Source organism: Solanum tuberosum, unplaced genomic scaffold (genome assembly GCF_000226075.1).
Source record: "Solanum tuberosum cultivar DM 1-3 516 R44 unplaced genomic scaffold, SolTub_3.0 scf00053, whole genome shotgun sequence".
Lineage (NCBI taxonomy): Eukaryota > Viridiplantae > Streptophyta > Magnoliopsida > Solanales > Solanaceae > Solanum > Solanum tuberosum.
Window position 1 is genome coordinate 905,649 of NW_006238979.1, and position 27,624 is coordinate 933,272.

The window sequence follows — 27,624 nt, forward strand, 5'->3', positions numbered from 1 at the left end:
TGGCACCAAGATGGCCCACCTACTTTTATACACTCCTCTTTCATTATATTTTAATATATTTTACTATATAAGAAGAGTGAATAAAATTCACTCTTCTTTCGACACGTGGCACCAAGATGGCCCACCTACTTTTATACACTCCTCTTTCATTATATTTTAATTTTTTCCTTTTTAAATAGTACTAAAAAATAAATTTAAAATATCACAAATTCGATTAACTCTCAAAATTTTACGCGAATTGTATAATTAAGACGAAGGGAATAACATATATTATTTGAAAAATTACTATATAATTACTACTCTTCTTATATAGTAATATTTTAATTTTTTCCTTTTTAAATAGTACTAAAAAATAAATTTAAAATATTACAAATTCGATTAACTCTCAAAATTTTACGCGAATTGTATAATTAAGACGAATGGAATAACATATATTATTTGAAAAATTACTATATAATTACTACTCTTCTTATATAGTAATATTTTAATTTTTTCCTTTTTAAATAGTACTAAAAAATAAATTTAAAATATTACAAATTCGATTAACTCTCAAAATTTTACGCGAATTGTATAATTAAGACGAATGGAATAACATATATTATTTGAAAAATTACTATATAATTACTACTCTTCTTATATAGTAATATTTTAATTTTTTCCTTTTTAAATAGTACTAAAAAATAAATTTAAAATATTACAAATTCGATTAACTCTCAAAATTTTACGCGAATTCTATAATTAAGACGAAGGGAATAACATATATTATTTGAAAAATTACTATATAATTACTACTCTTCTTATATAGTAATATTTTAATTTTTTCCTTTTTAAATAGTACTAAAAAATAAATTTAAAATATTACAAATTCGATTAACTCTCAAAATTTTACGCGAATTCTATAATTAAGACGAAGGGAATAACATATATTATTTGAAAAATTACTATATAATTACTACTCTTCTTATATAGTAATATTTTAATTTTTTCCTTTTTAAATAGTACTAAAAAATAAATTTAAAATATTACAAATTCGATTAACTCTCAAAATTTTACGCGAATTCTATAATTAAGACGAAGGGAATAACATATATTATTTGAAAAATTACTATATAATTACTACTCTTCTTATATAGTAATATTTTAATTTTTTCCTTTTTAAATAGTACTAAAAAATAAATTTAAAATATTACAAATTCGATTAACTCTCAAAATTTTACGCGAATTGTATAATTAAGACGAAGGGAATAACATATATTATTTGAAAAATTACATTAAGAATACCATAAACCACAATAGTTAACAACTTACAATATTTGAAAAACATATTAACTCTCAAAATTTCACATGTGTCACATAAATTGGGACAAATGGAGTAACATATATTATTTGAAATTACGTTAAGAATATTATTAATCACAACTTAAAGTATTTAAAAATACATAACATATATTATTTGAAAATAATGTAAAAAATATTATAAATCATAATAATTAACAATTTAACGGATATTGTGCCCGTGCTTCCATTTAGAAGTGAGAATGTTTAGGAGCTTAGGGTTAGTCAGTCAATTGACCGATTTGCCCTTCTTCTTCAACTTCCTCTATTTACTACAAAAATAGTACTAAAAATCAATTTAAAATATTAAAATTTTGGTTAATTCTTGAAATTTCACATGTATTGCATAATATAATAGAGTGAGTAACATATATTATTTGAAAATTATATAAATAGTACTAAAATATAGTTTAAAATAGTACTAAGAATTTGATTAACTCTCGAAATTTCATATGTACTGCGTAATTGAGATTGAGTGAGAAATATATATTATTTGAAAAATAGAATAAATATGTGATATTATTAGAAAGAGCTTTAATATATATTTTAAAAATTATTTTGTCTTCCGTATATGATTTTCTGCATATATGTGGAGTTTTAAAGTTTTTAACATTTTAATATAGAAATATGATTATTTGAAAATTTTAGTACTTTCTTCATTTAAATTTTTCCTTGTTTTTCTTTTAATTTGTTCTAGATTTAAAAATTACATAAAAAGTACTTAAAATCACAATGTAATAATATAAGATATTAAAAAAACATAATTAAAAATCATAAAAGAAATTTTATTGACTCTTTAATTCCATATTGAAACATAAGAAGTTTGTTTGAAAATAACATAAAAAGTAACGTAAATTAAAGTAAAATAACAACTAAAAATATTTAAGAATCATATAAGAAATTTAGTTGAGTTTCGTAAAAGTACCTACGTCACATAAAATGGAACAGAAGAGTAATATATATTATTTGAAAATGATATAAGAAGTGCTATAAATCACAATAAATTAACAACTTCAAAATATATTTAACAAAATCACATACAAAAAATTATATAACTCTCCAAATTTCATCGGTGTCACATAAATTGAAACAAAGAACTACTCCCAATTTATGTTATTTACTTTCCTTTTTAGTCAGTCCCAAAAGAATGTCACATTTCTATATTAAGTAACAATTTGATTATAAAATATTTATTTTACCCTTAATGAAATAATTTACAGTCATACAAATTTATATCATTCATTTTGGACCACAAATTTTAAAAGTCTTCATTTCTTATTTAAACTCCGTGGCGAATCAAACTACCTCACATAAAATGAGATGGAGGAAGTAATATACATTGGGCGGCGCGGGAACCTAATAACTAGTTAGTAAAAGATTTGGTAAAAAATAGTCTATTTGGGAGAGAATATAAATTTTAGGAAAGATGAAGGGTGTTTCCATGAGTGAAATAAAAGAAAGAAAGAAAGAAATGAAAGAGAGGAGAGAGGGGAAAAAGAGAAGCACAGGGCCGGAGGTGGAGGTGGAGGAAGAGGAAGAGCCATAGCAAGAAGAAGCAAGAAAGACAGAATCCTAACCAAGTCAGATCCATCCGGCGGCAATTGGCCTGTTTTGAAGGGCAGTATTGGGTCAGAATCAGATCTATATTTACCAATGGATGACCTCGATGTGTTAGCTCGAGACTTGGGTTTTCGGCACGCAGGAAAATCCGCACCAATGAGATCCGACGTCCGATCAACCTCTTCTTCTGATCCTGATGCTGTGTTATTCAACGATGTCTTCGGTGGCCCTCCTAAATACACCAATACCAATAACTCTGCCGATTTCAATTACGATTCTATTTTCATCTCCGGCAAGACCAATAACAACAATGATGACAACATCAAGACCTCCTCCTTCCCTGTCTATGACAAGCCAGTCTACGACGACGATATATTCGACGGCTTACCAGGAGTAAAGAACAAATCCCTATCTTCTTCATCTACACTGAGATTTGAGGACGATGTTTTTGCTACAATGACTTCCCCGCCCCAGCAAAACACTCATTTTGATGATCTCTTGGGGAATTTCGGGAGGAATGAGAAGGTGGCACAACCAAAGAGTAGTGCTGGTTCCACTGAGTTCGATGATTTACTAGCTGGCTTTGGAACTGGCACCAGTAGCAGGTATTTTGGCATATCTTCTTTCGGTGCTCCTTCCCTATCAGATTGTATAGTTGGTGTGATTAGAACTTAATAACAAATGTGATCTTTGCTGTTGTACCTAAGTTTTGTATTTGAGTGGATCAGCATGGCGGCTGGTCTGGTCATTAACAAAAACAGAATTTCATTCAGTTGCGAGAAAAACATTTGCAAGCACTTCTTATGAAAATCTTACTTGGCTGGAGATCAGTGGTTCAAAATGTGATTATTTGAATTTATTGCTAGATATCATAGAATTAGAAAGCTATATGGGCTCATTAATGTGTAGAACTTAGTACACTCCTCAGAGTTATTAAATGTATTGCTGAATTACTAGAGCTATTAGATGAAATTAGCAATGTGTTCATTCTGGATTAAAACATATTTCTATTTGAGGAATTGTTTCTGGTAATAGTTTGCTTCTCTGTATTTAAGTTTTTTCCTAATTCAAGTGACGTAGCTAAGGATTTGCATAGATAAACATGTATTAGAGAGTATTGATTATGAAATGATGATTGTGTGTATACTGCTTACTTATTATGATTGGCAGTTCGAAAATGGTTCTGTATCTTATCTACTTATTGCCCCTTTGTTTTGGAGGGTATGGAGAGGGTTTTGGAGTTGAAGTCCGAATACTTTTTCTTCTCTACATTCATACAAAAGAGAAAAAAATTGTGTACTGCTCAAGATGGAGAACATAATTAGGTCATCTGCTTTCTCTGGTGGACATGCATACCACTTTAAGGGTGTAAATACTGCTTTAGAGGGCTAACATGGTAACCTTGTCGCATTTTATATAAATAATTGGTTGGCATGGAATTTTGGAATCTCTCACACATTAATATAGTCTTTGAAAATTGAAACCTTCGTAAACTTTTTTGCTAATATATGGAGTAATTTCCATTTGTCGGGGTATGCTCCTGATTTTCCAAATGTTGGTTGGGTGAAACATTGTCACCTGTTGTTGTGACAAAATGAGCGGATTTGATCAGATTTGGGTGGATTGAAAATGATTCGAGCTAAAATGTATTGGATTACAATCCACCCATATGAATATGGGTAAAAAATTGGTCCTAACTCACTTTAATCTCCTAAAGCGAAAAGTCTTTCTTTGTTTTAATAATGTTTCATATTTTTGAGTATTATGTTGTTACTTTGATAGAACTAAATAACTAATTGCACCAGTTCTTTTTTTTTCTTTTTCTTTTGCAGTTTTCACGTTGTTAATTTTGAAGCTTTATTAGTTTCGTTGCAAATCTGGTAAAATGGATTATGTTGGAACTAAATACATTACTTTTTTGTTTCTTTTTCCCTCTTTAGTGGATTAATACATGCTCTTGAAGTTTTGTAATAGTAGAAGTTCTTGAAGTTTTGTAATAGTAGAAGTTCTTGAAGTTTTGTAATAGTAGAAGTTCTTGAAGTTTTGTAATAGTAGAAGTTCTTGAAGTTTTGTAATAGTAGAAGTTCTTGAAGTTTTGTAATAGTAGAAGTTCTTGAAGTTTTGTAATAGTAGAAGTTCTTGAAGTTTTGTAATAGTAGAAGTTCTTGAAGTTTTGTAATAGTAGAAGTTCTTGAAGTTTTGTAATAGTAGAAGTTCTTGAAGTTTTGTAATAGTAGAAGTTCTTGAAGTTTTGTAATAGTAGAAGTTCTTGAAGTTTTGTAATAGTAGAAGTTCTTGAAGTTTTGTAATAGTAGAAGTTCTTGAAGTTTTGTAATAGTAGAAGTTCTTGAAGTTTTGTAATAGTAGAAGTTCTTGAAGTTTTGTAAATAGCTGAAGATCTTGAAATTTGTATTTATGCAGCTATGATCAATTCAAGTTTGTATGTTAGAAAGCACAATAAAATTGCTCTTTGTTAAATTTATGGTGTTTTGTTTCCCATTTAATTTTATGTGTTTGGATTGGAAATTATTTCTTTGGATTTTATCAATAAGGAATAAAGTTTTAAGGATCTTATAAAAGTGAAAATAACATATGAACTCTTCAGTTTCAAAAAAAAAATAATATATGAACTCTTTAAAACTTTCTAAATCCTTCAAGAAAATTTTTAATATGTTTCGCCAGATATCATAGGGATTAACATCAGTATTTATCAATAATTGAGAGACCAAAAATGTTATAAGTTGAAGTGACTTCATTCTGTCTTTATTTAGAGTTTGCTTCGTTTGGCATCTAGAGAAGGGAAGAGATAGGGGATAACAAAAATATTCTTTTTTTTTGTTATAAAAAATTCAAAAGAAAATCAGAAATGGAAGAGCAAATAGATCTTTTCCTCTGAGGGGAATTGTGAAAATTTGCAAGGAGAAGTATGGAAATTCGTTTCATAATGTAAGGTTATTGTAGCATTTTGTATATGCAAACAACATATGCACATTAGAATGAAATTTTTGAGTTGGTTTTCTAGTAAAATATGGATACTTTGTCCATAGTTGTATGTGTTAAAAATAGACGGAAGCCCATATTTACCCAACTGAAATATAAGTGATCCACTTCACTAAATGTGGATTAATGGGCTGAAATTGCCAGCTCTAGTCACCTCCAACAGATAAGTGCAAAAATGCAATTTCTGTGGTGGAGGTGTTGAAGTCCTGTCAGCTGAGGCGATTAGTGGTTCAACTGAATTCATTTAGTAGTTTGGATGTCTTGTTCAAAAGACATTTCTTCTTTTAATTAATTAAATTTTCATTGTTCATGCTTCTCTTTCATGTTACCAGAGTTGGCTGGAAACTGATGATTCAATTGTTCACTGTAAGTGGTATGTGTAAGATGAAAACAAGATTGATCAGGGAGGTTACCAAACTGGACCGCAATAAATAAACTGTATCTGGCAAGTGGAGAAAATTTAATATTTGCATATCATTTGCTAATTAGAGTTACTGATTAGATTAAATCCTATGTACTCCTAATGCAGGAATTATATTGCTTTAACTCTGTTGTATTACATTTTGATTCGGTTATGATAAAAGCGGTGCTTTTACCACAGGTCATTTACAGATTCAACTTATCCCTCCAAACCAGCTGGAGATTCAAATAAAAGCTCTAGTATGCTGGATGATCCTTTTGTCGTACTAGAGTCGACCTTGGTGCCAGCAAATTCTCCTCCCGAGGAGTTTTCAGATCCACTGGAAGAGATTGGTAAGCTTGGTAAATCTGGAATGGCAAAAACTGGTGCTTCATCAGTTAGTGGAGGGGTGTTTGATGATCTAGATCCACTTAGTGGGTTTGATAAGCCTGTTTGTCCACTTTCCCATGAGAAGAAGACAGGAGGGAAGGACAGAATCCCATCAAAGGCTGGAGCAGGAAGGAGTGATGCACATAACTCTACCTCAAGAGAAAATATTGAGACACCGCCATTTAGATATTCTGAAAGTCACTTGCAGAAAAAAGTGCCTGGGGATAGTTTTCAAGAGTCTCCCCATTTTAACATGCCTTCAGAAGATCCTCTGAGATCTTTGGGTGAAACTGCTCCTCCTCCATATGCAGATAATGATCTTCACGAAACAAACTTCCAAGTGGATACATCCCCAAGATCAGAGGATCAAGTACAGGCTTCTGAAGATTTATGGCTTACTGTATCAGAGATTCCTCTTTTTACACAACCTACAAGTGCTCCACCTCCATCACGACCACCGCCTCCAATACCACGGCGCAGTTCAAAGTCAGAGGCAAGTTTTTCCTCTTCAAATGCAAGGAAGGGTGAGGGTTACTCCTCTTCCCCTAATCACTACCAGTATTCTCAGAGTCCTAAGCCGGTTCGTCCTGCAGTTAAAAGCCCTCCAGTCTCACAGTTGGATGAACTTGAGGATTTTGCCAGGGGTTGGTCTAAGAGTAGTATTGATGAAAATGCTGATGCTCTTTCTGGAGAAGAGATGAATGGAAACTCTGTTGCTGCTGCATCAGCAGCTGCAATGAAGGAGGTTATGGATAGAGCTGAGGCCAAATTTAGACATGCTAAGGAGGTCCGAGAAAGAGAATATGCAAAGTCTGCTAAGAGTAAGGAAGCTGTACTTCTGGAAAAGGATGAACAAGCAATAAATGAAGTGCAGGAAAGAGAGTTTCGAGAAAACCAGGAGAGACTAGAAAATGAGAGGCGACAGTGGGAGAAGGAAGAGGAAGAAAGAGCACAAAAGAAGCTTGAGAGAGAAAGGGAGAGAGCCAGGGAGCTTGAAAAAGAAAGGGCTCGGCAAGCGGTAGAAAGGGCTACTAGGGAAGCACGTGAAAGAGCAGCAGCTGGGGCACGTGACAGAGCTGCTGCTGAAACCCGTCTAAAAGCAGAAAGAGCTGCTGTGGAGAAGGTTGCAGCTGAAGCTCGAGGACGGGCTGAAAAGGCTGCAGTTCAGAGAGCACAAGCAGAAGCTCGGGAAAGAGCTGCAGCAGAAGCTAAAGAAAGAGCTGAAAAGGCAGCTGCAGAAGCAAGGGAAAAAGAAGCATGTGAAAAAGCTTCTGCCGTGAAGGCCGAGTCTGAGGCACGAAGGCGAGCAGAACGAGCAGCAGTAGAAAGGGCAGCTGTAGAAGCTCGAGAAAGGGCAGCTGCAGAAGCTCGAGAAAGGGCAGCTGCAGAGGTTCGAGAAAGGGCAGCTGCTTCTGCAAGGATGAACCAACAAAGGAATGATAATGATCTTGAATCCTTTTTTAGTATGGGTAGAGCCAGTAGTGCACCAAAGACGAGAACAAGTACTCCTGTGAGTAACGAACACCATTAAGATATAGCCTATTGTTCTTGCAACAGTACTGCTCATTATTTTGTTAATTGTTTTTTATAAGCACTGATATATATTTGTCGCTCATTCTTGCTGACTTGTTACTTTGTTCGTTCCATTTTAGGACAACATATTTGATTCGCAGTTTCAGAATAAAGCAGGATCTGAAGGGCCAAAATCAACAGCTGGTGTAGCCTCCTCCAACATGAGGAAAGCATCTTCCACGACTAGTTTCGTGGATGATCTTTCTTCTATTTTTGGAGGTACTTTCTTTTGTGTCTTCATGACTTAACATTATGTATCTGATTTGGTTTTAAGCTGTTTCTCGCGGCTTTACTATGTACTGTTGAACTTCACCAGCTTCTGCATCATCTGGGGAATTCCAAGATGTTGAAGGGGAAACTGAAGAAAGAAGAAGAGCAAGACTAGAACGCCATCAACGTACTCAGGAGCGTGCGGTATGCGTCCTGACAAATGACATCTTTCCTTCTTGTCATTGAATATTCAGTACAATTTTCTGATTACAGCTTTTAGCATGTAGTATATTAGTATTTGGCTGTTTGCACAATAGGTTCTATGTATTTCTTCATAGTTGTTATGTATGTGCTCAGGCTAAAGCTTTGGCTGAGAAGAATCAGCGCGACCTTCAAGTGCAGAGGGATCAGGATGAAAGACATGTAAGTTTTGTTTTGATAAATAATTTGCAAAATCTATAATTTGGAATTCAGTTGCAGCCGATATACTCGCTCTGCCTCTCATAGCAGTGTTATCAAAGGCAGAAAAGTGTAAGATGCACCGAGGATGGGACTTTATGCCCAAAGCACAAATAAAATACGTGCTTTAACAAAGAAAGGCACAAATAAAATATGTGTAGTTGGAGAATAATTGCTAAAAGCTGAAACATCAATTATATGAATAATGTAATTGAAGAAGTTATCACTAGATGAAAAATTTATTGTTTAGTGCTGCTCTCTTCAGGATAGAGCCAATGAACAATGAGGCAAGGGCCTTACTGCCTTTGGTGCCTACATTCTTATCATATTTATATAATTTCAAGACCCCAATGGATCTATGATATGATCGTATATTTACAATGGAATGGTATACAAAGTCAACAAATCTCAATGAATACAATAGGATTTATGGCTACACAAACTGTTGAGAACAGTTCTAGATCTGGTCCAACTCAAATGCTGCCAAAGTGAGGCAAAGCGGTTAGTATATCTTGCACCTAATTTCAAGGTTTAAACACTTCTCAAGCGAGCCTGACTACATCGTGACATAGAGCATTTTTGGCCAAGTGATTTGGAGGCCAAAAACTCTTTTTTTGGAAATTTGAGGTGTTCGACCAATAAGTAAAACTGCTTTTAAGTAGAAGCAAAAACAGTTTCTCTATGGTTGGGAAGAAGCTAAAAAATCTTGTTTCTTGAAAAAAGTAGAAGCAAAAAGTTGTTTTTTCAAATACAAGTATTCCTACCAGAAATACATATTTACCAAGTATATCCTTCATTAATTTCTAGTTGTAAAACAGCTCGATTGGTTACTACGTCTAACAGCTCATTTCCTTTTAATGAGATCTCAATCATACATCTTCATATTCTTGCTACAATTATCAAGTTGTGATTTCTCGGTTATCAAAAAAAAAAAACATTGGGCCTTTAATGCTCAACATACCCACAAACATAGTAGTCAAAGTTGTAGAGTGCGAAGAAAGGCCAAAGCTTGTTTGAGCTTTAAGCGCAAAGCCAAATTGAAGCATGGACTTGAGAGGAAAAAATCGCAATAAAGAAAAAATGAAAATAGAAATGTAATGCAAGAAAATGTAATTGTAAACACAAATAATAATTGTTTCGACGAGGATAGAAACACTATAATTTTTTTTTTGATAAAGATAATGTTGTATTCATCAGCATTAAGGATATGCTGGAGACCTCCAAAAATTGGTTTCCAACAAGAGAAAAAACAAAAAAGGCTAATAGATTACAAAGTGCCTATAAAATCCAAAATTTGTGCAGCTTCTTCTATCCCTTCCTCTTTACACCAAAATAAAAAGTAGTCAAGCAGTTCCATTTGACTTTCTCTATTGAATTAGCTTTGTTATCATAGCATCTGCTATTTCTTTCTTTCCAAATACACCACCAAATGCATGATGGTATTATACTCCACCACTTTTTCTTAGATTTTCTCCCCCCTCTGCTGATCCAACAACTAAGTAGATCTGCTGTATGCTCAGGCATAATCCATTCTGTATGTGTTAGTCCCAAAAAAAGGTTCCACAATTGTGTTGTCACTTTGCAATGGAGGAACAAATGGTTGTTGGTTTCCTCAGTCTCATTACAGAGAGAGCACCAAGAAGCAATATAGAAACCCCTCCTTTTCAATTTCTCATGAGTGGAGCATGCTCTTCTGGCAACCAACCAGGAGAAACACTTTACCTTGGTTGGCACCTTGTTCCTCCAAATCTGCTTCCAAGGGCCAAGTTTACCACCTGGATACTCATTCACCTCCTTAATATATAGCTTGTTAACAGAAAGGCTTCCATCTCTAGAGTGTTTCCATATGATAGAATCTTTTTCTGTTGATAACCCATTAAAACCATTGAGAACATGTAATAGCTCAGCCACTCTCCCAATCTCCCAGTCATTTAAATGCCTTCTAAACACAATATTCCATCCATGAATAGACCATACCTCAACCACTGTTTCTTCCGAATTGGTACACAAGGAAAATAGGTTAGGAAATAAGCCCATCAGTGCCTCATTTCCAATCCAATTCTCTTTCCAGAATAGGATTTTCGTCCCATTTCCCACCTTGTAGACTATGTTTCTACTTAGATCAGGCCACAAATTTCTTATTGTTCTCCAAGCTGACCCGTAAGTGCTATTCACAGAGTTGGAGACCCAATTCCCATTCAACCCGTACTTGTTGACTATCACCTCCCTCCACAGTGCTTCTTCCTCAGTGTTGAACCTCCATAGCCATTTTGACAAGAGACATCTATTCTGCAACCCCAAGTTTCTGATTCCAAGTCCACCAGATTGTTTATGTAACTGTGCAGTCTGCCATTTGACTAAATGCAAACCCTTCCCTTCTTTATTCCCTTTCCACAAGAAATCTCTTCTCAGTTTGTCAAGTCTTTCTTCCACTTTGGCAGGCATAGGGAATAAAGACATAACATAAGTTGGAAGAGAGTCCAACACAGAGTTTATTAAAGTGACTCTCCCTCCCAAAGAGATATACTGAGCTTTCCAATTGGCCAATTTCTTCTCTGTCTTTTCAATTATGCCGTCCCAAATTTCTAGCTCCTTATGATTGTGTCCCAATGGCATGCCCAAGTAAGTAGTGGGAAGATGTTCTACTTTACACCCCAATATCCTTGCTAGGCTCTGAAGTTGAGGGACTTCTTTAATTGGAAAGATGTTGCTTTTCCTCCAATTTACTGATAAACCCGAGACTGCTTCAAAACCACCAAAGTCATTCTTATAAAGGCAACCTGTTCAGCCTTGGCTTCACAGAAAATAATGGTGTCATCTGCATTATGCAGATGACAAATCTGCATTTCCCTTCCTGAAGAGTTGCGGATCTTGAAGCCTTTTAACCAATTGTTTTGGGTAGCTACTCTCATCATACTATTATAGCCCTCCATGGCTAGGATGAAAAGGAAAGGAGAGAGTGGGTCTCCCTGCCTTAGACCCCTTTCTGATGGGAAAAAACCAACAGGTTCTCCATTCACTAAAATGGCGAACTTAACAGTTTTTATGTAATAATCGATCCACTTCAACCATTTATCCCCAAAACCCATTTGTTTTAGAATCATGATTAGGAAGCCCCAATTGACATGATCATAAGCCTTCTGTATTTCCAGCTTGCACATAATTCCTGGATCATCTCCTTTGACTCTGGTGTCCACACACTCACTTGCTATAAGTGCTGCATCAATGATCTGCCTACCTTTTATGAAGGCCATCTGGTGTTTATTCACAAGCTTACTGATCACTTTCTTTAACCTTTCTGCTAGTATCTTGGCAATGATCTTGTATATTCCACCTATCAAGCTTATAGGTATGAAATCTCTCAGTTCCACAGCTCCCACCTTCTTGGGGATCAATGCCACATAGGTTGCATTTAGGCTCTTCTCAAACACTTGGTGATCATGAAATTGCCTCAAGGTGCTCAGTATGTCTTCCTTAAGCATTTCCCAGAAGCTTTGATAAAAACTCATCGGGAAACCATCCGGGCCTGGTGCCTTGTCACTGGAACATAACTTGAGTGTCTCAAGGACTTCATCTTCCTCAAATTGTCTTTGTAGCCACTCTTTTTCCTCCACACTGATGCTTTCACTCCCTTGGAGATTAAAAATGTGGCCTCCATTGTTCTGATTCCTTGTAGAGTTTCTGGTAAATGCTTACAACTTCATTCTTGATCACCTCTGGTTCGGAAATAATCACACCTTCCACTTCTAACTTCTCGATTGTATTGAATCTTCTGTGTGATGTAGCCATTTTCTGAAACTATTTGGTATTTTTATCCCCTTGCTTGAGCCATTGTACCCTGGACCTTTGTCTCCACGCTATTTCCTCATTCTTGGAAATTTCTGCAAACTCATTGAATAACTTTAGCTTTGTTGTAGACTCTCCTCCACATTGAGTGTTCTCTGCTCCTGGATAGTTTCAAGACTAGCAATCTGGTTCAGCACATCCTCCTTTCTATGTTTCCAGTTGCCTCTATTCTCCAGCTCCCATTCCTTCAATCTCCCTTTGAGTAGCTTTAGTTTTGTTGCCAACCTAAAAGAGGCTGTTCCATTTACAGTGAAGGATGCCCACCATTCTTTTACTTTTTTTCTGAACCCTTCCACCCTCATCCACCATTGCTCAAACTTAAAATAAGTCTTCTTGAGATTTAGCTTTCCACAGTTTAGAGCTATTGGACTATGATCAGAGCCTACTCTCGGGAGCACACTTTGTCTAATTTGTGGGAACAATTCTTCCCAATGATTAGAGTAGAGGAATCTGTCAATTCTGGAGGCTGTTGTGTGGTTCTCACCCCTTCTCCAAGTATAAGATCCTCCAAATAAAGGAGGGTCAAATAACTCCATCTCATTGATCCAGTCAGTGAACTCTGTCATTTCTCGAGACAGATAATGGCTGCCAGTTCTTTCGTTTGGATATCTTGTAACATTGAAATCACCACACACCACCCATGGTCCTTCGAAGGAGTTTCTAATTGTTGTCAGCTCCCTCCACAGTTCCTTGCTTATTATTGGGTTGCAGTCAGCATAAACTGCACTTAAAAACCAAGTGAGATTTTGTACTATGCCTTCTGGTTTACATGTAAGCATCTGACCAGCAGTCCCTATTAGCTCCCCCTTCCAATACCTTTTGTCCCACATTACTACAATCCCTCCACTTCTACCCACTGCATCTAAGTGGAACTCACCCATCCACCTATTTGCCCACACCTCTTTGAATAAAGCATTGTCAACTCCCCTCAACTTTGTCTCTACAAAGACATAGACGTCAGCTCCCCACTGTTTAGTTAAACTCCTAATGAGACTCCTTTTGCTCCCCCCATTCAGCCACCTTACATTCCAAGAAATAATGTTTATCTTCATTTGAGTCTAAGAGGTGTTGTTCTCCCTCTACCTCTAGGTTCCCCGTCTTTAAAGTTCATATGAAATTCTAAGTTTCTTAGCTCCTTTGGGACGCTATTCTGGTTGTATTCCTTCTTGGTAGCCTCTTCTTTTTTATCCAAGTAGCCTCTCTTTTGGTCTATCTTCATGAGTAATTCAAAGGCTATTTTATCACATCCCTCGAAAGCTGCTTCAAACCTCCTGCTGAATTCAAGAACGTTAGACTACACCCATATAGTGGCTCTATCTTCAATCTCCTTTTCTAAGAGAGGTTCTTCCATCTGTAATGGCATCGGCTCTTCAAAAATTATCATGTGTCCCTTGGACTTCTCCCCCTGATCACCTTCATCCTTTTTATTCGAACCATAATCCTTCTTCTTAGAAGAATTTGAGCTGACTTCATCTCTTACTTCAGTGTGTTGAAAGTCAGAATTTATCAATTCTTTGCCGCCGTTTTTTCTCGCTGTTGGCAAATTTGAGTCCATTCTCATCATATTCTCCAGCTCTGTTTCTGTATATGAGTTTGGAGAAGTCAGAACGAAGATCTGGTCTTCTTGAGAAGATATAAGAAGGGGGTCTGGGCTTATTCCTTTAATGAAGTCACACTTTGGGCTTTTAGAAGCTTGGACCTTAAGGAGGCCCAAAACATTTCCCACAAACCCAAAAACCCTTTAAACTCTCAGCATCTCCTGGGTCCACCTCCTCATATGAAACCACGTGCCTTGCAGTATCCATGTGACTTCTGAGCAATGAAGTACTAGGAACAGTTGTCTTCTCTATATCCCCTGGGTAAAAATTTGAAATTCTGTCCCTAAATCTCTCTTCTGTCTCAATCTGGTACAGACTAGGGCTTGCAATAGCTTTCCCTTTTTCTTTCATCTTATTGACTTCTCGATCCCTGAGCCCATCTTCTTCCTTCTTCCTGTATCTCACCGGAGCTTCAATCCAGACGGGAAGAGTAAAAATAAGGTCGCCATCGCTGATCTCAATGCTGGAAGGGATTTTCTCTCTTGGCCCCATAACTCGAAGTCGGGCCCATCTCAGATGGTTCTTCAATTGCGTTTCTTCCTCTGTCTCAAGCCACCCACCACAAAGGTCTCCGATTTGCTTCATCACCTTATCGTTCCACAGCTGTAGGGGGAGTCCCAGAATCCGGACCCAAAACCAATCAAAGATGGTATCAGCATGGAAGGCTCCGGCTGTTGGCTTCCACCATTCTAAGAGCAGAGGGTGATTTCTCCTTCTCCAGTCACCCAGAAGAATGTGCTCTGCATCTCGTCTTGACTGAAACTCGAAAATAAAATGGGTTCCATTCATATCATAGATCTGTAGATTGTGAATACCCCTCCAGGTTTGTTGAGCCCAGTTTCTAACTTCTGCTCTGGTGGGTATTTCGCCACAGTCGGGAAATCTGCCAACCAGACTTTTACTCAGAGGACCCCTATCGCTTCCGGAAGATGACGTTGATGTCTGGCTTTGGTCTCCATTGCACCATTTCTTTTTCTGTAATATTTCTTTGTAGCTATCCTCTCCCCTGAGTCCCAATGAACTGAGACCACCTTTCTCTGCGTTCGACTTTTGTAGACTGGATTTTTGAGAAATAAAATTTTGTATCTTTAGAGCCAACTCTCCCCACCCCTCATTAAAGGAGTTTTCTGGTAGAATAATGACAGACCTATCATTGCCATTAACTGAAATAACAGAGATAAACCTACCAAATTTATTGAACTTCAAGCTGCAATAAATGCTGATAGAAATATCTTTGCATTTCCAAGTCTTAAAAGACTTCCCTTTAATGACCGAGGCTTCCTTAAATCTGTTACAAAGCCACATTAGCGTGCCCTTACTGATCTTCATTCTTCTCAAAAAAGGCTTTGCACTCTCCACCCATTCGTACCAAATATCTGAAGATGATCTGGTTTCTGTCAAATCATATGATTTCCCCCCTAATCTAAAATAAATCCTGTTGTCCATGGAAGAAAGGTAGAGGAAAAAGAGCTGGGAAAGAAAGGAGGAGGGAGTGAAGGAGGAATTCCGTCAGATTAAGTCCACCGGAAAAGGGTTTCCTAAAGGTCAGCAGGACCTTTAAGTTAAAATCTAGGGATTAGTGCCTGAGAGCATTTTTAGATATCAAACTATTACTACAAAATAAGCGAAACACTATAATTAAGCTATATATATGTTGTATAGTTCCCTTAAAGACAGAACCCATCAATAAACTGATAAAGGTGAACATGCCTTAGCACCTTGACATATACCAAACCGCTCAAGCGAAGCAAACTAAGCTTTGAGGGTTTAAACGAGCCTTTAACAACACTGTCCACAAAATGAATGTAGTGGAAATCAAACGTCTATATGGATATAACATTGGACAAGATTAAAACAGCATTTGATAGATGGTGCAGGTAGCACACAGGATAAAAGAAAGAAGTTCGCAAGAAATGATTTGTCATGTTCAATGTGACAATATAATGATTGAATATGGAAAGATAAATATGATGATGAGGTACACCTAAAATCACATGGTGAGTAGTTGTTTATATAGACTTGTTATCTCTCTAACCAATGAAGACTAGCTAAGAACAGATGTAATGGAAGCAAATAATTTGTGTAGGTGATACCAACATTTGGATAGTTTCTATGGTTACAATAGGAGTATGGTGTCTGTTAAGAGTCCTTTTCCTCTGGTTAAAGACTGGACATTCGTGTAAAGATAAGTCTGAGATACGGGGTGATTTTTAGTTTTAGAGAATTCCTGAGAACTTGTTCTAGGGTTACACATCTTTTTTGCTTTTTGATGGGTCTATTTCCTTTTCTTGTTCTGTTTTCGTGCGAGTTGAGAATCAAAGTAGTTTACCTTGCTAATGTCATGTGTAAGACACCAGCTTCAAAGCCTCTATAGAATAATATGTACATGTAAGGTGACTAAACAGCTAAGCTACTATTCATAACCAAATGTTGAACCAATTGCTGAAAATCCTAGTAATGCAGGCATTATAATCCGCAATTGACTATCTGGAGAATTTTGTTGCTGCATGAAGCACACTCATGTATTGCCTTATAATATTTTTAGCTTGGGATGAAAAAGACAAATAGAGCAAGAATCAACACAAATAATTCATATAGCTAACTCAACTAATTTGGAGTGAATTGTAGTTGATTGATTGTGTTAGTATGCGAAACCTAAGTAGCCATACTTATATATTGGGTACAACAATATTTAGTGCGAGGAAACTTATATTGCTCTGTGATTCCTTGCCTTTGAACATGTGACATTTTTAGTGAACAGACATGAGCCAAGTTTTGCTGGTTTCATGGTTGAACTCGCGTTGCTATAGATAGATGAGCTTGCTTTTTCTTCTGTCCTTTTTAAGTTATATTTGTATCATCATCCTTTGCTTCTTTGACTTTTTCTGTTTATTCCTTAATCTTATTGGTTTACTAATTGTTGCAGAGAATTTCCGAAACATTAGATTTTGAGATCAAGCGATGGGCTGCTGGAAAAGAGGGAAATCTGCGTGCACTTCTATCGACTTTGCAATATGTGCGTTCGTTTTCCAAACATAATTTGTGAATATTCTATTCAGAATAATCCCTTCCCAATAAACCCTCTGCCACCTGAAGGAATACTGGTGTTTCTTCTAAAAGAGAAATTCTAGGAGCCAAAGTTAAAACTCACAAACAGCTCACTGTGTCTATTTTCTGTTTGGTTGCTAATCATAGTCTTCCTATGTTTTCTTGGAGATAGGTGTACCCTTTGTCCTCCCACTTTAAACACCATGGGTAAAAAAGGAAAATGGATCTTCTACTTTCTAAAATGGAAATTCACAAGCAAAAGAGACTACAATTTCAAATCTCATGGAAATCATAATTTTTTTGATCTAGTTTTGATACGGTTATGATCTACTTGCTGACTATCTTATACTTCCTCAAATATCTGAACTTTCTGCTCTTCCTAATAATAATGTAATGTTGCTCAAAGTCACTTCAACTTTTATTTTTCCTTATGATGTGAATTTCTCTTATTTTATTTTTCATTAGGTGCTTTGGCCTGAATGTGGCTGGCAGCCTGTGTCCTTGACCGATTTGATTGTGGGTGCCTCTGTCAAAAAAGTATATAGAAAAGCAACCCTTTGTATTCATCCTGATAAGGTGCAGCAGAAAGGTGCCAACCTTCAACAAAAATATATTGCCGAGAAGGTTTTTGACCTACTTAAGGTACTGAACTGTGATCAATGCATTTTAAATCTGTCATAAATTGTTCTCTTTTGTGTTTTCCTTGGATAAGACATGTATTAGGTTCCCAGCAACTGTCATGATTAACATTATTGTTAAGCAGAGGGTAGAGAGCTACTCCTTTCTAAGGAATGAGGAGTCTATTGTTCTATTGTCGGTGTAGGCTGGGTGAACCTATTGAGAGTACATATTTTGAGGGGTTGTAACTATCCATATGTTTTGACTACTCACTTCTTTCTCCAATCTGTTGATTTTTAAGTGGCCAGGGTTTGTGCATCCTCTTACCTGAATTGCATATCTTGAGTTGTCTTTACCTTTGCAAAAATTATCATTATAATATCTTTTTTCTGCCTATGTTATTTCTGACTGCAAAATTCTCTTTAGCTCATTCTCAAGTTATATATTTTTCAGGAAGCGTGGAACAAATTCAATTCTGAGGAACTCTTCTAGAGACTGAATTTTAGCTCCCTTTTGGGTTTTTCAGAGGTGGGTAAATTTTCCTAAAGCAAGCTCGCCTTTGCTATGCCTCTGATATCTTGCATTCCCCAGCACGAGGCGTTTGATTGATTTCTATAGATGGTCATAGAAATCTATCAGTGATGATGAAGTGAATTTTCACTGTGTTTTGTAAATTTATGTCAATGCCAGAGACTTGTGGCTTGTGAGTAACGTGTTGGTGTAGAGTAGTATTATTTCCATTCACGTTGTGCTTCTATAGTGCATTTGGTCACCCTCTGCATGTGATCATTTGTCTTCGATATTCGTTTTTGGTTCCTTTCCTGTTATGCTGCAGTTATTTGTGCTGGAAGAGATGTCAGTGTTGTTAGCCATATCCAACATGGAAGGAGGCATTGTAAAAGCAGAGTATCCTACAAGATGTAAAATCCTATGTAATTTCCTTTCATTTATGTGAAAAATTTGTTTTACGTGAGGAAAAAAGATATCACTTGATTTATAGATTTTATAAGATCCAGTGTTGTAAAGATAGTATTTTTGCGGGTGCTAAAATATGATGCTCAAATCAAAGCTTGTATGTTTTGTTTCCAAGTTCTTCATATATTGTCTTTTGTATATGCAATCAAACCTTTCTATAGTGGAAGTGTTTTGTCTCAAGATTTCATGGCTTCTAATTGCTATATTGAGATGTTATATATCTTTAGTGACATTTGACATTTAGATCTCATATTTTATCAACAAAAATATACAAAATTATTTCTTGCTACTTTATGTTATAAATGCAAACAAAATACTTTTTTAATTTAAAATCTCAACTGATTTTCATATTTCACGAATTAAAAATTGAAGAGACTAACACTTATTTTTTAATTAAAAGGAAGAGACTCGACACATTAAAAATAAATTGATGATTAATTGTATGATACCACAAAGAATTGAAATAATAGGGATCTATATACAAAGTAAGATTGCCTACAACAGGCCCTAGTGGTTGGGCTCTTCCCAAGATCCTGTGCATGGTGGGAGATTTAGTGCACTTGGTTGGTTTATAAACATTTAAAATTAATTTAAAATGTAAATATATCAAGGTTGGTGTAAGGATTTTATAATTGTAGGCTATTTTATAAATTATAATCTCTTAGTGACCTATTGTTTGAATTGATAAAAATTTTTGTCTAAACTTTCAATAAAAGGGAATGTATTTGTCAACCATTTTAACAAAATAATAGAGGGTTACAATATATTTCTTGCAAAATATTTGAGTCATACAATTATAATGAATGTCATAAAGGTAGAATATTATTATAGAGAAGTGAAAAATCACATCATTATAACAAGTGACCTTATAGAGAGATGTCACTGTATATATACATATATTTGCATTTGATAAACAAAAGTAGCAAGTGAGTTCCAAGGTTGGGTTCCCGGAGTAGACGGAATGGAGAATGAATGAAATATAATAGTCTGGCAGAATCCACCTCGAAGTTTAGTGGTTGCAATTTCCCTTAAACTTGAGTTTAAATTTCATCAAAACCTTGCTTGATTGTGGCGTGAAGGAAAAGCAGTTGAATAGCATATAATGAAGGCTGAAGAAGAAAATCATAGTTATTCGTCAGGTTAATAAGTGCCTAGAATAGATTGTTCCTTTATTTGCTAGAGTTTAGAAAATGGAACTACCGTGATAAGAGAAGAGCAACATAGGCATGCAAAGTGATTGTATAAAATCAGTTGGATTAACCACAAAACCAAGATAAATAGTGTTTGCCACCACTTGGTTGATCAACTTCAGCAAACATATCACCTATAACAACTCGCGTATCCACATGAAACTATAAAACCATTACAATCAAAGGAAGCACACCAAAATGGCTACATTACAAGCTCAAACATGTTGCACCCCTGACAAGTTATGTACAGAGCAGCCAGATCAAATCTAGTTTCAACGCAGAATTTCGATTTTAACCTACATCCTTGATCAAGATGGTCTGAATGAGCTTCATCCAACCTATTTCGTAACACCTCTAGATTGACCTGGAAAAATCGACTCTGTTAATCATATTTATAATATGTTCCAGAGATTACCAACTAAACCAGTAATGCAGAGTGCAGACAAATACACGCATAAAACTCAAATGTTATCTTACTAGTTCTCAATGCTGCACCAATATCCAAAATGTCATACAACACTTCACAATAATAGATTACAAACAAAAAAATGCAAGGCTGTGTGGTGGGAAAATATTTTTCAACTCAAACCTAAGAAAGTAAAAAATACAAAGGCGTGTAATTTACTCAAATCAGGCAGCAGGTGGTGTTAAATTAAAAACCTTCAAAAAAGTCTCTACTCACTAGAAAAATAACAAAAAAGTTTAGAAACTCTGAAAAATATGCAAGACATGGGAATTCAAAAACACTAACCTCATCATCTCTGTTGAGCCTGAGTCCACAAGGAGAGCAATAGATATGATGACAGTCCTCTTTCAACTCTCCTTGCTTGCAGATGGGACACCAAACCTCCTTGCCAGCCTATTGAAAACATCAAGATATTCAAAAAAAATCACCTATTATCAACTGACAGACCGTGTGAATTTGTATTGAATGTATGAATGTGCAACTGAAACATATAACAACGCCAAAAGACAAAACTTGAATGAATCAGTGAATATGTATCATCAACAAAGGATTCACGTACAAATGTAAACACATGAAACAGTACCAACTTTCCTTCCATTAGCCATCTTCCAACTAATCCTGCCTAATATATTCACTACAACATAATCAATTAGCCATCTCATTTACTCTAGTGTCATTATACGACCAAACATTCTGTTATCGAGGTAGGATCACATTAGATATAATGTCATTGAATTTTTATTTTTTTTGGGAAGTATACAGTGGTATAAAAAGAGTCAAATTAGAATTTGATAGAAAATTTAGACTACCAATGCCATGTTATGACTCGCATTCTCATGAAACAAACAAGAAAAGAATTTCAACTCCTTGCTTAGTGAAATAGGGACTTAAAAGGGTTTTCTAACAAAAAAATTAACATCAAAGATGCACATCGTTAACTTTTTGACTAATCTGAACTGATAATTTAAAAGGTTGCTTTTTTCTTTTGGCTTTTATTGTGGACCACATACCTTCTCATTGAGGTTCATGTGCTTATATACTGCACGAGCCAAATACTCATCTTCTTCATCCTCCCAAGTTTCATTTGAAACTTGCTCTGCGAGAAGCCATAACAATTTAACTCAGAAGGAAGGTTAATTGAAATGTAATTCCTAAAATAACCCCCCTCCTCCTTCACGAGAAAAGATAAACCAAAAAAGGAATAACTAGTTCTATTTGGCAAATTATCATTCAAGACTTTCTGTCACCTTCTAACTTTGGACAAATGAGTGTCTTTGAGCTCCTCAATAAAGAATTCTTTTTTCCTGAGTTCATATACAGTAGGCTATGTCTATTTAGAAAACTACGGTCTCTAAAATCCATCAACAAGGTGGAGCACCAAATTCCAGATGATATGGAAAAGACGTTCACCTTTTGTTTCTTCCATCCTGAGATCTTCATAGAAAATCCTCTGCATTTCGAGCAGCATTTCCTCACAATCACCTTGATAAGCTTCATGAAGGCCATCATATTGCCATATAGCATCATCCAGTGCGAGGGAGAATTTAGAATTATCAAAAGTCTCACTCTGATATGAGTGCTTCAATTTCTATATTTCATCAGAAACTATGTCCTCGAGAGATGACTTGACGAGATCCTGCGACAACATAGTCTAATATAAGTTCAAGGAACAAACTATTTACCTTTTATTGGAGACACAAAGTGGGATAAGTTGGGACTTGGGAGGCAAACTGATTACCACATTCAGAACCGACAACACACCAAACTTTTGAAAGAGTACAGATTTTCAAAGGGAACTTTTATTTTTAAGGGAAAAACTGATTAATAATGACAAACATGTGACAAATAGGAGTCCAGTCATAGGGTTCCATTGGATATACATAAAAAGGAGTAGAAATTGTAGGGATAAAATAAATTTCAGATGCAATGAACTCGTGAAGAGTCATGTCACTGAAAAAATATATGTCTCAGCTAAGGTATTCTGATACCCCTAGACACCAAGAGACATACTAGAGAAGAGAAAGCTTTCAGTTTACCACAATGAGCTTACACAAACTAGACATATAGTATGATAGACAAAAGTACCCTCAAAGATAGTTGTCCTCCAAGCCTATATCAGTACGAAGGAAAATCACCTCGAGAGAACTCACAAATTATTTGTTGTTGAGTGACATACAACAAACTCAAGTGTTGTTCCAATTATTTTTCCAAGACAACAACGTAGGGACAAACATTAACAACAAGGTTGCAACAGTTTTCATATCTGTGGCCATTCAACGGGTCAAACCAATATAACCACTTTGTACGCAAAGTTTATTGAAACAAAACATATTTTGTTACACATGGATCAGCCATCACATTCCACTTAGCTGGGTCTTTCTCCTCTTCACTCAATTGTTTGATAGTAAATAGTAAATACTTTACAAGAGGCCTTGATCAAGAAGATAGGAGCTAGCAAATAGCATAGGGGCAAAAGAGGGATGATATAACAAAAAGAATGTTGAGCAGTTGCATGAGATATTCCATAGGTACACATATGCAAGCGCTATACAACAACAGCTATTCCCCACGACTCTACCACCCAGTCAATTTTGTTCCACTTAATCCCTCTTTCATGGCCACATATCTTTCCGACTAAGGAATGGGAAATCTTTCTCCTGTTACATAAATCCAATTTTTTTTCATCCGGGAAAAGCCATCTTTTTCTCAATCTCAAGCTAAGTGGTTTAGCATATGAATCCTGACTATTTATTTCACTCTATCTGGAATCGTCTCATTCCAATATTCTTTAAAAAAAATTAGAATAAAATATTCTTTACTTTTAGATTTCCTAACATTAGAGGTTCTCTACATTTCCAAGTGAGATACAAATCTCTAAAGTAAACTTAAATTACTCCTGGTAAGTGGTAACATTGGGCCCTACTATATGCATAGTATCATGAATAAGCATCAACATGGGTTGTGCTGCATTAGTGGGAGTGTTTCACCCTTAATCAGAGGTCTCGAGTTCGAGCCCTGGGTATGGAGAAAATCATGTTGGGAGCTCCACCTCCGAATAGGCCCTGCAAAGCGCGATCCGAATTTAGTCGAAGCTCCAATGTGGGCTCTGGACACCGGGTGGGAAACCAAAAAGTATCATGAATAAGCCTTCATCTTAACTAGTTGATATCTATCACCAATAAGGATCTATTGCTTTTATTGTATCCTATTTTTAATTTTAGTTGCTAAATATGCATAGATCCAAAGAGATTGTACAAAAGGTTTTTCGAGACAATACACAAGCGCTGTATAATGAAATTATATCATGTCATACTATCCTTAGGACCTAATAGTAGTTATAATAATATGAAAGAGAAATCACCTTATGTGGTTGGTTGTTGGCGAACCTTAATTTCCAAAGAAGGCGGCTTTGATCTTCTCTGACTCTTGTGTAACAATTTTCTCTGAGCTACAAACTCCACTTTAATCAAACATTTAATTCATCAATGAGAAAAAATTTGTACAACTAAATTTTTACCTTTTCTTTCCATTTTGGATAATTATTGAATCAACTCTGAGCTTTAAGAGAATCCCGAATTTGGACTCTCTCTTCCTCCTTTCCTGCCATTTTTTCGATGCCAATCTCTCTTTCTTCTCTCCCGCCCTCACCTTTTGATTGCTATTCATCAAATCACAATAAATAAATTAATAAATTTGGACTTTTAGTGCTTATTTAGATTAATTTGCATTTTGCATCCTCAATGTATGTTTTTTTGGGTGACTTATATTTTAGAAAAAACTATATCAATGCACTATAAAACTCAAAATAATTACATGTTCATATCCTAATCCAACATAATTCAAGAAATACCCATTCTTTCAAAAAAAAAAATACATTCAATATCCCCATTCATTAATACTGATTTTCGTTTAACTGATAGTAAATCAGTATCATATATTGTATTGGTATCCTTAAGGCTAATAATTTTGCGCTTAACTGATACTAAATCAGTATATATATATATATATATATATAAATATATATGCAGAATCCGGATTGCGAACCGGGTCGGATAAAATATATGGTATGTTGGGTTACTCGACGTTTTAACCCATAAAACATTTCTTTTCACTTCCTAACCAAAAAAGAAAGCTGGAGTGAAGGTTCTAATGAAGTTATTGCATGATGAAGGTTAGTTTTTAGCTATTTCTACCATTAAAGGTTGCCCCCATGCCTACAAATGTTATCTTGGCAATCATTTTCCCCTTCTATTAGTTGCGTTTGGTGCTAGTTTTTGAAGATATAAATTGGTAGTTATTGTTGTTTCTTCAAGGTTTACACTTGGTTTTCTAAGGTAATCATACCAGAACTCTTTTATGATTGTGTTTACGAAGTTCTACGGACGTTTCGTCAAGTTGGGGCCATATGGAAAATCTGCCGATTTAAGCTCAATTATGAATTGTTTATAGGTGTGTACACGTTGTGTATATATAGTGTTTGCGAAGCTTAGGACGTAAGGAAAAACTTTCGTGAAGAAATGCGGGTATTCGAGCGTTCATTGGAAAGGTATGTTAAGGCTAAGCTCCGTCCCTCATTTTAGCACGACTCCTGGGAAATTCCTAAAATGCCAAATGTGATATTTTGCTATTCTCTTGCTAGAAAGACCTTCTATGAAAGACTTTGGGATCTCAGCTGAATTATTTACATAATTCTAGTATTTTGATATTCCACTTGTTCGGATACATAGGGTATTCGACATCTACATGTCATTTTATTGGTTTCGTTGATTATAAGTCCACATGTATGAATTCTTATTCTTCCTTCGATGGTGTGTGTTAAAAATATTATGGGAGACCCTTATTATTTTTAACCAGCCCTCTTTCCCCACTGAAGTTTATTATGAAAAATCTTTAAAGTAACTCACTATTTTCAACACTCTCAAATATAACTTAAATGTTTAAACTATTAGAACACTTGATTTTTGAAATACTTCTTTTATAAATTATCTAAGAACCAAGTATAGGAACCAAGTAAATCACCTTAAACTTGTTATGAACATCTTCAAGGTTAGGTTATCTTTCTAAAAGTCGAGTTAAGTTTTCAAGCTTATTCGGAAGAACATATGAGGTTCCATGAGATGGTTGTAACACCCTGTATGCTAGAACTATCAAAATGCAGATTTTCAGAAGTTACAGGTGCCACCGACAGGCACCACCCATGGACCGTAGGGTGACCCATGGTCCTTCCTGGTGGTTGGTTCACCACCTGTAACTCATTTCCAGAAAAGCCTAAAAAATTGTCCAAGGGTCGACCAACGGCCGGACCCATGGATCGTAGGTCAGACCACGGGCCGTGGTCCTGGTCCGTGGATCGAGACCCCAGACTTACAGTCTCTGAAGCCAGTCGACGATTGACAAGACGAACCGTGGGTCCGTCGACGGACCGTCAGTTGGCCCCGACAGCTTGTAAGTCAGGGATCGTTTGGTCTTTTCCCTATGCGTTGGACCCCTAAACTACGTCGTTTAACTCCTAAACTACATAGTTTTGGTCAGTTTTAGCCAGCTAGTAACTGTAACACTCCAGAAAATGATAGGGTAAACTAGAGCCTAAACGTGAGGATGAACGTCAAGTATGAGAGTTTTAAGAGTAAAGGCCTAAGGGGCAAGTGCCAAGCAAAAGGAGCAAGTCAAGGCCAAAGGCCAAGGCTGCCCCAAACTTGAGAACACTGCCTTAGCTTCCACGGCCATCACCACGGCTCGTGGGAGGCCTCGTGGAGTTGCCTTGGCCAAAGGAGAGGAGCCTCCAAAAATCTTCTCCACTGCCTTAACTTCACGGAAGAGACCACGACTCATGGTCTTGACCACGACTTGTGGAGCCCTTCGTGAAGATAACTTAGGCATGGTGGCTTGGGGCATAAAGTAGCCTAGCTACTGCCTCACCCTTCACGAGTGTGACCACGGCTCGTAGTCATCACCACGACTCGTGAAGGGGACCGTGAAGATGCCTTGGGCGAGGGAGCCTCGAGCACCAAAACCTTAGCCACTGCCTCACCTTCACGGGCAGGACCACGGGTCGTGGTCCACACTACGGCTCGTGAAGGTGGCTCGTGGTCCGTGACGTGGCCACTTAAATGAGGGTTAGTCAAGTCATTTCCTTTTAAGTCCTATCAAAGTGAGGTTGCTTTGGGTATTTTTAGGGGTACTATATACGTTGTTTTTAAGTCAAATTCACCCAATTTTAGTTATTAATTCACAACACCCAAATAATTCCCAAAATCCTCTCCCTCACAATATTTCTCTCACTAGAAATCATCCATTGAAGAAGAGCAAGAACTTGAAGATTAGGGCTCAAGAACTCACCTTCTCAACTCCAATTCGTGAGGAAATCTACAATCAAGGTATGGGGGTCTTGATTCATGGAAAGCTTTCTTCCATGAACCCCTAAAACTCTTTATTTCAAATTACTAGATTCTTCAAAATCTAGGGTTTTTAATCTATGTCATGGGTTCTTCCTAAAAACGATTTCAATGAGTTAATTGTCTTACATATGATGGAATTGTTGTTTTATGGTGATTTTATAATAAAGTCCCCCATGAACCCATGAATTTCCTCATGACCCCAATTTCATGAATTGTGATGGGTATATTGATGCAAAATGAATACTATGAATTGTGTCTATGGTATTGTAGTTATTGAATCTTGTTTTATCCATGCCTAATGTAGTATTTCTAGGTGTGATTGTGAGACATGATTCATGACCCTTGAAGGGTAAATTATGAAGGTCTGTACATGTTGATGAAAGTTGTATATGAACTTATGATTCACTTAGAAAGTGAAGATCCTATGACTATTGCGTAAACTGTGGTATTGTTGAAAGATGATTCTCCCTTTTACCCTTACACATTACTATGTATGAATTGTCTAGGATGATGATAATGTTGTTGTGTTGATTGAAAGGATATTCTCATGAAACACTAT

At 36.1% G+C, this 27,624-nt stretch overlaps 2 protein-coding genes across 3 annotated transcripts; one reads left to right on the forward strand and one right to left on the reverse strand.

Moving 5' to 3' along the window:
* Positions 1 to 2,785: 2,785 nt before the first annotated feature.
* On the forward strand, positions 2,786 to 19,133 carry LOC102597179 (auxilin-related protein 1). The gene is made up of 8 exons (XM_006344292.2): positions 2,786 to 3,500; positions 6,497 to 8,195; positions 8,338 to 8,476; positions 8,574 to 8,671; positions 8,825 to 8,890; positions 17,297 to 17,386; positions 17,884 to 18,060; positions 18,490 to 19,133. The coding sequence occupies exons 1-8, from the start codon at positions 2,989 to 2,991 to the stop codon at positions 18,526 to 18,528; spliced, it is 2,820 nt and encodes a 939-aa protein (XP_006344354.1). The 5' UTR covers positions 2,786 to 2,988; the 3' UTR covers positions 18,529 to 19,133.
* A 1,095-nt stretch (positions 19,134 to 20,228) lies between these two features.
* Positions 20,229 to 24,326, reverse strand: LOC102604368 (uncharacterized). 2 transcript variants are annotated; one of them, XM_015307341.1, is made up of 6 exons: positions 24,185 to 24,326; positions 24,029 to 24,110; positions 22,078 to 22,303; positions 21,678 to 21,763; positions 20,953 to 21,060; positions 20,229 to 20,565 (listed from the first exon to the last, which is right to left on the reverse strand). In XM_015307341.1, the coding sequence occupies exons 3-6, from the start codon at positions 22,133 to 22,135 to the stop codon at positions 20,404 to 20,406; spliced, it is 414 nt and encodes a 137-aa protein (XP_015162827.1). In that variant the 5' UTR covers positions 22,136 to 22,303; positions 24,029 to 24,110; positions 24,185 to 24,326; the 3' UTR covers positions 20,229 to 20,403. The 2 variants fall into 2 exon arrangements, with proteins under 2 accessions (XP_015162827.1, XP_015162826.1); XM_015307340.1 differs by having other exon boundaries at positions 24,029 to 24,115.
* Positions 24,327 to 27,624: the final 3,298 nt, after the last annotated feature.